The sequence below is a fragment of the Temnothorax curvispinosus genome, unplaced genomic scaffold, assembly GCF_003070985.1.
Source record: "Temnothorax curvispinosus isolate PA1 unplaced genomic scaffold, ASM307098v1 QBEX01012454.1, whole genome shotgun sequence".
Lineage (NCBI taxonomy): Eukaryota > Metazoa > Arthropoda > Insecta > Hymenoptera > Formicidae > Temnothorax > Temnothorax curvispinosus.
The window spans coordinates 1,261,041-1,271,730 of NW_020222234.1; the positions used below are offsets into that span (position 1 = coordinate 1,261,041).

General features: G+C 32.0%; 2 protein-coding genes across 2 annotated transcripts in view; both read left to right on the top strand.

Moving 5' to 3' along the window:
* Positions 1-3,881, top strand: part of LOC112462453 (neprilysin-2-like) — a 6,129-nt gene extending 2,248 nt beyond the window's left edge. Inside the window, 13 exon segments of the mRNA XM_025028242.1 lie at positions 1-600; positions 688-801; positions 1,357-1,498; positions 1,584-1,692; positions 1,798-1,894; positions 1,984-2,160; positions 2,241-2,347; positions 2,454-2,512; positions 2,607-2,658; positions 2,809-2,876; positions 3,041-3,180; positions 3,318-3,485; positions 3,601-3,881. The exon segment at positions 1-600 is cut by the window's left edge and continues 9 nt beyond it. Coding sequence (XP_024884010.1) covers positions 1-600; positions 688-801; positions 1,357-1,498; positions 1,584-1,692; positions 1,798-1,894; positions 1,984-2,160; positions 2,241-2,347; positions 2,454-2,512; positions 2,607-2,658; positions 2,809-2,876; positions 3,041-3,180; positions 3,318-3,485; positions 3,601-3,789 — 2,022 coding nt within the window. The 3' untranslated portion in view covers positions 3,790-3,881.
* A 2,140-nt stretch (positions 3,882-6,021) lies between these two features.
* LOC112462455 (endothelin-converting enzyme homolog) overlaps positions 6,022-10,690 on the top strand; it is a 28,016-nt gene continuing 23,347 nt past the window's right edge. The window contains exons 1-12 of the mRNA XM_025028244.1: positions 6,022-6,041; positions 6,356-6,540; positions 6,652-6,813; positions 6,891-6,974; positions 7,099-7,316; positions 7,591-8,295; positions 8,368-8,475; positions 8,767-8,908; positions 8,983-9,112; positions 9,264-9,357; positions 9,595-9,771; positions 9,846-9,955. Of these exons, the coding sequence (XP_024884012.1) occupies positions 6,022-6,041; positions 6,356-6,540; positions 6,652-6,813; positions 6,891-6,974; positions 7,099-7,316; positions 7,591-8,295; positions 8,368-8,475; positions 8,767-8,908; positions 8,983-9,112; positions 9,264-9,357; positions 9,595-9,771; positions 9,846-9,955 (2,135 nt within the window). The remainder of the gene's footprint in view (positions 6,042-6,355; positions 6,541-6,651; positions 6,814-6,890; positions 6,975-7,098; positions 7,317-7,590; positions 8,296-8,367; positions 8,476-8,766; positions 8,909-8,982; positions 9,113-9,263; positions 9,358-9,594; positions 9,772-9,845; positions 9,956-10,690) is intronic.

A 10,690-nucleotide genomic window follows, 5' to 3' on the forward strand; every position in this document is an offset into this window, starting at 1 on the left:
GACGACGACGACGACGACGACGACGACGACGACGACGACGACGACGATGACGACGACGACGATGACGATGACGATGACGACGATGAGAACGATGATGATGTAAACGGGAATAAAGATGTTAAGAAGAAAATAAGCAAGAAAAAAATCACCAACAAGATCGGTCATAAGAAAAATAAAAAATTACATGTTAGAAAAAGCGGCACTAAAATCATTAAGAAACATGACAGTAACACGAAAAGACAGAGAATAAAAAGATGGGCAATAACAGAAGTTGACGATAAACGCGCGCAGCGTTTTAGTCGTCGCGAGAAGGTACACGCACGAAAAGGTAAAAGGAACCACGTAAGAAAAGTACATAGAAAAAAAACGAAGAAAATTTTGGACAATGGGGAAACGGTATACACAACGGCGATACCGCAAGTTAACACGGAAGAAACAAATGAAGATGATGAGAATGAAACAGAATTGTTACAACAGTACGCGAATTACATTTCGAAAGTGGCTCGTGTTATAGCCAAAGAAGAAGATACTAAAATTTCAGAAGAACGTCTCAATGAAGATATTAAAGATATGATTGAGTTCCAATTGAAACTGATCCAGGTGAAGATCGTGCTATTGCTTTACTTCGCGAAACATAAGAAACGAGCAAAGAGAGACTTTTAACGATCTGAATAATTAACGTTCCAGATTTCTCCAGAGGTTACGTTGGAGTCGTTATCCAATCCCGTCAACATGCAAGTTACACTTGGAGATTTTCAACAATGGTTTAACAAAAAGAACTCTAAAACAGCTAACAGCAGGGTAAGTAATTTTTTTCAAACGATTAATTTAGTTCGATTTTTATAATACATTATTCTTGCGATTTTTGTAGTTGGATAAATATGACTAATACAATGAAAAATGATACTATTTATGAAACAATTTTTTATAATTACATAAATACGATAAAATATGTTCAAATATGTTTTCTTTCTTTTATACAACTTCTCTGTTCGTACATACAAAAAAAATTATAATAAGAAAAATTTAAAAATATTTAAAAGAATAACTTTTGTATTGTTTTTCTTTTTACAAAAAAGTAAATAGATTGAGAAATTGAAAAAAATTGCCCGTACATAATTATATATAAATATAATAATCGTATATATAAAATATGATTATACAATATGATTATATATAGAATATTATGTATAATCTAATCACAATTTTACTTTTTGTAAAAAAAATAATGCAAAATTTTCTAATTATTTTTCTTGTACATATAAAACAAAAATTATACAAAAAAAAAACAAATATTTTATATATTACACATATTTCATGTATAATTATATATAAAAAAAATTTTTCTGAATGTAGATTGACTGGGTGAAGAAGATAAAAGCGTTGTTTGATGAGGCAAACGAGTCCGTGGATGACAATTTAAATCTAGACATTATTCAGCCAAGTTACATTGCAAACCTTGTCTCCTTGCTGGATGAAACGTCGAGTCGTACAATCGGTAAGTTTTAAAAATGGAATGATAATAATACAAAACGTCATATATAGTCATTAGTACACACGCGCTCATAAGAAATATATTTCAGTGAATTATATACACTGGAATTTCATAAGCAGAATAATAAAGACTACCACGAGTGAAATGAGAGCGTTGTACGATTTCTGGGAGACAGCTGCGGAGGGCACAGAGCCGAGGTTTGATATATTTTTAAATAAATAATTCTCTTTTATATTATAATTTATTATTTATTGCTAAAGTATTATTAATTTAAAATCTGATTCAATTATATTAAAATGCAGCGATAGAGTGTCTACTTGCATGCAATCAGCAGAGATAAAAGAAATTCTAGGGTACGAATTTGTAAAAAAATATTTCTCCGATGATCTCATCGAAACAGTAAGTTTCATTTTATTTGCCTTTTCCCTACAATCTTGTTTCTGTGCTGATAAATTTGCCCAAGTCAATTATTCACTTCTATATCATAGGCATCGAATTTACTCAGCGATATACGAAAGGCAGTCGAATACCTGATTAAAGAATCAGATTGGATGGATGACAAAGCTAAGGATTTTGCTTTAGCAAAAGTAAAGAATTTAAAAAAATTTATCGGATATCCGAAATGGTACAAAAACACCACGGTTATTCAAGAGTATTACGAAGGAGTGAGTTTTCAAAAATTGTAATATTTAATATTAACTGCTATTACATGACGACCGCCTTATGTAAAATTATTCCATTAAAGCTCATTATCGGCTCGTCACATTATGAAAATACTCTTCGATACAACAAATTCAACAAATGGAAGAGTCTACGGAAGTTATCGAAAAATATTAACGAAGTCGAAGAAGAGTGAGATACCAATTTATTATTTAATATATTTAACGAGTTAAATAATCTTTATACATATGACACACTTTACTAATTTAACAGAGAACTGAATTTAATGAAATTACAGACAAGGGTTAAATCCGGTTGAAGTGAATGCCTTTTACCTCTCCTTGAGGAATGCCATGTGTGCGTAATATGTTTTCTTGTTTAGTGAAATAACATACTTAAAAATTAATTTTATTACTGTAATTATTTACCTAAAAACTAATGTTTTCAACAGTTGTCACGGCAGCGGATTTTCAGACCCCATGGTTCTCTTACGATCGACCACGGTAAAAATTAATGATTTTTATTAAAACTCGACGTATAGTAAAATATGTAACCTAACCTACTAATTAAATTTATTATTTTATATTAAATCTTATGTTAATGTAAAAAAATAAATCTTAATAGAATTTTTTTTAATAACTATTTTTCTGTAGATTCGTTAATTTTGGTATTATTGGATTCATCCTAGCTCACGAGGTTAATCACGGATTCGATAATGAAGGTACGTTAGGAAATAGCATTGCTTTAAGCTCTATGCTTACTTGTTATACTATAATGTAGCTACAGTTATTGTGATAATATAATGATTTATTATTTAACGTTGATGCTCTTTGAAAATATTTAATAAAAAAGAAAAAAATATATATATATAGAAATAATTTTTAGGACACTTGTACGATAAAAACGGTGAGCGCCTGGGATGGTTATCAGCAATGGCCGGCGAATATTATAACAAAAGGCAGGATTGTTTCGTGGAGCAGTTTAATAAATATCCTATTGATAAAAATACAAATAGAAAAATAAAGGTATATTGCTCGCTGTATATTTTAATTATCTTTATTTCGCTGAAGATTTACTTGGTCGTTCATTTATTGATCACCGATCAAATCAATTTTGTTTTACTGAAATTTTATTGGTTATTTTTTACTGACTGAAATTACAGGATTATGGCAAGCAGACGACGAGCGACAACATCGCGGACACAATGGGATTACAGGCGATATTTAAAGCTTATGAACGCAAGGAGAAAGACAGCAAAACACCGGACGCCACGTTGCCGGGCATGGAAGATTTTACCAACAATCAACTGCTCTTTTTATCTTTTGCCAGTGTGAGTGTTACAGGCATTAAAGGAACTATAATTCAAGATTATGAACATAATAATTAATGATATTTTTGCACTTTAATTAATTATATTATTTTTTAATAAATAAATATGTTTACAGTTATGGTGCGAAGCGGTCGTCGACCCAAGTGAATTAACGGCTTTAATAAACGCCTTGACAGATGAGCATAGCGTTGCGCGACTGAGAATTATAGGCTCCGTATCAAATTCAGATGACTTCGCTAAAGCTTTCAATTGCCCCGTTGGCAGTCCGATGAATCCCGAAAAAAAGTGCAATATCTGGAAATAATAAAAAAAAATCTTGCAAGGAATCTTTCATAGAAGTACTTACAGAAATTATTCATGTACTAATAAATAAAATATAACGCATGTCTATAAACATTTCTCTTGATAATTCTCTAACTTCTGAATATTGTACCCAACTCAACCACGTGTGATTATTCAATCCTACCATAGGATAAAAATTAGTTAACAATGGATATTCAGAATACAAAGCAAAATCCGATAATTATAATTATAAATAGCATTAGGATAAGTTTTTAATAACATCTGATTGTATTAAGTTTAATTGTCTAAAATATGTGGTAAAAAAGGATTTATATTTTGAATATCATATCGATTTTCGTAAATTAACTTTGCTCTTTCTGCTTTCCGCGTACATTATTATATATCGCTTATCACCTTAACAAGTTTATCATTTCTATTTTGTTCAGTTCGTCAATATTTAATTAACCCTTCGTCCCACTAGGTGGGTCGTTTTCGTCCGGGCGAAAATCAAATGTAGTTGTAACTCTTGCAAACGCGTAGAAATGGCGCCACTGCGCATCCGTAAAAAAAGTTATGCTCCCCGAGAACCCGCCTACCGAGTTTCAAGGCGCCAGACCCCCTCCAGCCGTCACAGGAGACACGTAATTCTTGAAAAAACGAGGTTGGCGGCGAACACTTAAGCACTTCATTTCAAAATAATTGCATGCAATATTTTTTTTTATGAAAGGTACGTTTTTCCCCTTCAATTTCTTTTTTTATTCATTTCGATATCTTTATTTGTCTTAAAGTTATGATTTTTTGAGTAAAAGATGATTTTACAAGTTGTAGTTGTAGTTGCTCCATTTCTTAAATAAAAAATATGTGAAAAAATTAAATTGCTTATAATTTTATGATTGATACTTCAAATTGAAGGTTTGAATTACCTCCATGAATTTTTTTAGATTTTTTGTAACACTTTAACACTTAAAAAAAAACGTCAAGACGAAAACGACCCACCTATGCGGCGTAAAGGTGCCAAAAAAACGTATGCGGACGAAGGGTTAAGCACAATGTATCAATAAAATATAAAATTTATCCAAAATAATATGAAGCAGAATTAGAATAAGATTATACATTTACAATGTGAAACTATCATATACGATCGTTTATTATTTCTAACATAAATTTTAAAAAAAATTCTTTTTTTTGCAAATGTAAACAAAAATTTGTATTTACAAAATAATAAGTATTTTGATATATATTTCTAAAAATTTGAACATTTGCTCGGTTATGTGTACGATACATCTTTTATAAGCGTGATTAATAAACATAAAAGAAATTTTAGAGTATTATAATCAATCAATATTTATTTAATTTCAGCTATACAAAGCCATGAAATGGACTTGGTTTACAATATACCTTAAACACACTCATACCATTAGAGTATTATAATAATCTTATTCATATAATAGGTAACACACAATTCTGCAAACAACTTATCTTCACAGTTTTACAATTTATTTGCATTGCAATACGTGATACAGTAATCATGAAACGACGGATGTTCTGAAACCTTGTTGTAAGTGCATTGATTAAATAGATACACAAAATTCCGTTGACCATGATAATAATTATGCTTCAATTAAATTCATCTCTAATAGATAAATGATAAATCACTGGAACTACATTGTTACTGGACGAGGTCATATATACATTTTTGAGAAAAACGTATTTAAAAAAACATCTTTGTGACAAGTTCTTTTATATAATACGTAAAATCGTTTACAATATCTATAAATAAAATAACTTAACCCAAATAACTTTTAAACATTTATTTGGTATTTAAACCCAATCGTTATTTACATTTATAGTTATTCCTTATTTATAATTTCCAATTTTTATAAAAAAGGGCACTTCTTGGAGATCTACTATATTTGTCCATTATTCGTGCATTACTTTCCAAGTTAATAAAAACTTATGCAAGAAAAAAAGACAATTGTGAAAATTGATATACTTGAGTTTGAGATACAGCATTGATACCCGTTATCACAAGTACCACTTAATTAATAAAAATGAGAAAGACAAAAGTTGCCTTTCCGGCCTTCGACTCTATCAATTTGATATGATTGCGTTGCAGGTTCCTTCCTGCAAATAGTGATGTATAAAAGTATGCTGTACAACAAATAATTTTACATTGCAGCGACAGAGAACGTAAGATTATATTTACCACATAGCACAACTAAAATTTCTACCAACCTCAGATTGTTTTGCGACAATGAGATGGTTCATCCTTCTGTAAGTAACTTGTAATAATCTTTTTTTTAAATATGGTATCAATAATAAGCAAATTGGATACCCCTAACTTCTTTAAAAAAAAAACTAATTTGCCTTGATTGATTGTAACTCAGGAAAAATGAAGCCTAAACAATTCATATTTACATGACATTTCTTTCCTGTTTCGAATTCTAGATTTACTTTCTGACAAATACTGAAATTAATTAAGAATTATTCTTTATACATTATATTTATTTTTTGCTTATTATTTTCATATATACTTTGTTACTTCTATAATACATTATACTTATTTCATTTTGAATCGCACTTTTCAGCGCCTTTATTGGCGTGCTTCTATTAAAAAATGCCACACCATCGAAAAATCTGAGATATCCTTCACGTTTGGATTGGTTATTTGGCGTAAATAATGAACCAGATAAAAATAAAGAAGAAAATAAGGAAAAAGAAAAGAAAGATGACAAGCCAACTGTATGCCAATCTCAGGAGTGCAAAAAAATAGGTATTTATTAAACGGCAATAGATATATAGCTGTATTTTAATTAACACATAATTCGAAAATTTAAATCAATATTTATTTATTGTTTTTCCCTGTTTCTATCTCTTCTTCCAGCTCGGATAATATCGGAGAGCATGAACAAATCTGCGGATCCGTGCGACGATTTCTATGAATATGCTTGTGGGAGATGGCCAGAACATAATCCTATCCCAAATGGGTTGGAATCCTGGAGTATGTTTAGAAGAGCGCAAATAAATGTCCAGAAACAAATAAAAGGTAAAAGCCAAATCAGCCTGAACTTGTGTGTGTGTGTAATGATATTAAAAAAATTAAAATTAAATGATATTGTGTAGAAATTCTTGACGAGGGTCCGAAGAAAAACGATCTTTTGGCGGTGAAACTCGCTAAGAAGTGGTATGCGGTGTGTATGGATACAGGTAAGCGCGAAAGGCTCTCGAATCACTAAAACGCTGTGCGAAAATTCTAATATTTATTACTATTATACATAATTGCGTTCTACAATATATCTGATTCTATTTCTGATTTACGAAATGCTTCCAGATGCAATGGAGAGGTATGGACTCGAGCCGCTCGTCTTTACCTTATCGCGAATAGGCGGCTGGCCATTGATAATGGAACAGGACGAATGGAACGAGCAGGAGTACAGCTGGCAAAAAGTGGATGATCAATATGTGCGCTTGACGGGAAGAAATGCTTTTTACGACGTGAGCGTCGTGAACATCGATTATGATTTGAACGAGACTCGAAAAGTAGTATATGTATGTAGCTTATCACAACATAAACTTCTTGTTAAGATTATCATTATGCCTGCATTAACATAACTCAAATCTGAATTCAAAGGCGTGTTTGCAATATAATTGGCGTCTCTATAATGTTATTATACACATATACACCATTTTTATCTCATAGTATAATCGAGCGCTTATATTATACGTTGCTCTTTGCATTGTACGTGGACGTAAATTTATATTCAAAACATTTGTCTTAAGTTTTTACTATCAAATTTTCTTTAACTTAAGTACTTGTTCCTAGATCGATATTCCGGATCTACCTACGGGTTCAAATAGACTTTGGAGTGAAACCGACAGCGAAGAGGAAGAAGACAAAAGCGACGAGGACGCCAGCAACGAGCAGAAAGATAGCCAAGAACCTGGAAGCAAAGAAAAAAACGATGACAAAAGCGGTAATAATAGAAACGATGAAAATGAAGATGATAATAACGATGAAAGTGATAACAATGATGACGAAAAAGATAATAATAATAATGACAAAGAAAATAACGCTAACGATACAAACAAACAGAATGACGATGATAATGCGAAGAAAAAAGTTAGTACAAAAAGAACTGGCAAGTTAGCAAAAAACAAAAAATTAGGACATGGTAGAAAGATGAAGAGTAATACCCACTCCAAGAACAACCATCATAAGACGAAAAAAGAAGGGATAAAAAAACGGGCAATACCGACAAATATTCGCGAGAAATTACGCGTATGGAAGACCGAAAAAAATCACGTAAAGCAAAAACGTATAGAGAGACCAAAAGAAACTTTAAAGGCGACAACACCGCAGGATAACACAAAAGAAATGATCGACGAAGATAACGATCTGAAAAAATACACTAATTACATCTCGAAAGTAGCTCACGCTATAGCTAAAACAAGAGGCGTCGAAGTCTCAGAGGAACATATGAATAAAGATATTCAGGACATAATCGAATTTCAAGTGAGACTAGCTGAGGTAAGTGCAATCTACTTTGCAAGCAACGAAAAGAGAAAAGTGTATTATAGCCTGAATAATAATATATTTTAGATTACTGCAGAAGCAGATGTTATGAGATACAGAGATGTTAAGAGTATGACGCTCAATGATTTTCAAAAATGGTATAATGAAAAGAAACCTAAAACTCCCAACAGCGCAGTAAGCAGCGTTCCTTAATTGACAAATTTAATCTGTTAAATTATATTTATGCAACACGTGCATGGAATGTGCCCCATTACTCACGCTACGCGTGCGTGATAGACCACTTTCCAGGCACTTGCAACATAAAATAGGGAGTGTAAGCCGTGTGTAAAGATGAAAATTCCTGGGTGCGGTTACCGCACTCGCCTTCGGCTCGTGCGTAAACTCCGCACCCGGGAATTTTCATCTTACCTCACTTGTTACACAAATAACTATTCTATGAATAACTAAGCTTGAAACAAAACACAGATTAACTGGGTGTACAAAATTGGGGAATTATTTGATGAGGCCCACGTCCAAATAGGTGACGATTTAACTGTAGGAATTAGGCGACAAAGTTACTTCAGGGATCTTGTTGCTTTGCTGGATAAAACATCAAGTCGAACGATCGGTAAATTTTAAAAGAAATACAGCGATAATAAGGAAATATCGTCGATGGACGTGCTCACGCAAGATATGTTTCAGTAAACTATATACATTGGAACTTCTTAATCAGAATAATAAAAACTACCACAAGTGAAATGAGAAAATTATACTATGCATGGGAAGGAAAAGAAGAGAAGGATGATAAAGAGGTTCTCGGAATTTCCTTGAGGTATGATACAATCTTTTACATCTTTGGAAATTGTTTCTTACATGATTATCAGCGTAAATCAGCGTTCTTAATATAATCTTAACGCGTAAATCAAAATTAAGTTCGTTCTAAATTATACTGATATCAATTTAATAATAAATCGTTTTCATAGATCGCGCAAATGCACACGCGAAGTAGCCGAGATGAGCGTCATTCTGGCGTACGAATATGTCAGGAACCATTTCTCAGATGAAATCACGAAAACCGTAAATACTTTGTGTTGATAATTGAAAGTTTTATTTTATCTGACGTTTATAACAATATATATTCTGACTATATATTCTGGGTTTATTTTCTATTGCTAAACTGTCTGTACTAGTTCAGAGTTTATCTTTTTCCTTCCAATGTAAAGTAAAAAAGTTAAACTCTAAACTATTGCCAGTTCATAATAGAAAATAAACCACCATATCTTTATACAATTGTATCATTTATTCTTACTGCAGGCATCGGACATGGTGGACGATATGCAAATAGAAGTCGAGTATCAAATTAAAGAATCAAATTGGATGGATGAGGATACTAAGGATTTTGTTTTAGCAAAATTAGTGAATCTAAACAAATTTATCGGGTATCCAGATTGGTTTAAGAATAACACTAAGGTTAAACAATATTTTCAAGGAGTAAGTTTCTCAAAATGTATTAATTACCACTACATATAGTGACTGTTTTACTTAATTATTCTGTTCTGTTAAAGCTCGTTATAGGCAAATCGTATTACGAGAATATACTGAGCTATGATAGATACAGCAAATGGAAAAACCTTCGAGAATTATTGTTAGAAGATGACGAAAATGCTGATGACATGTAAGATACACCCAGAAAAAAGTATTCTATTTACAAAGTGAAAGAGTGACCGCAAAAACAGGCCAAAAATAGCCTAATTCACCCTTGTCTTTTTTCACCTTTGAATTTAGACTTTTACTTGGCACTAAATGATAGTCTATAATGAGTCATGAATCCTCAGAAAGTTTCAGATTGAGCCGGCTTTGAAAAAAAGAGGCGAGGGGACTTACTCTAATCAATCACCCCGAAAGTGAGAGGCGAGGGAACTCACTCTAATCATATTTATATTAACACATATTCGCGTATACCTGTGAATAATCACATAACAGCAAACGAATACGTTTTTTGAACCTATTATTATGTAAGTTTCCATTTCAACGTTTTAAAACTGCGAATACGCAACCAACTTTGACCCTTCATATCTTTAAAATAAAAAGCCGGCTCAATCTGAAACTTTCTGAAGATTCATAACTCATTATAGACTATCATTTAGTACCAAGTAGAACAGTGCCAGACTAGAGTCAAACTCAACAGGGTCTTCTTTCCCCGCTAGTTTTTCCAAGCCCGTTTCCTTGGCAGTGGTTTCCTGTAATCCCATATTCTAAGCAAAAACTTTGACAGACAGAGTATTCCTATGTCAATAAAGTGGACTATTCATAAAAAATTTATTACATATTATTCTAACGGTTTTCCTCTTGTATTAAGAGAAATATGTTTAACTTGAAACGGAATATAATCTGTATACAAGAGGAAAAT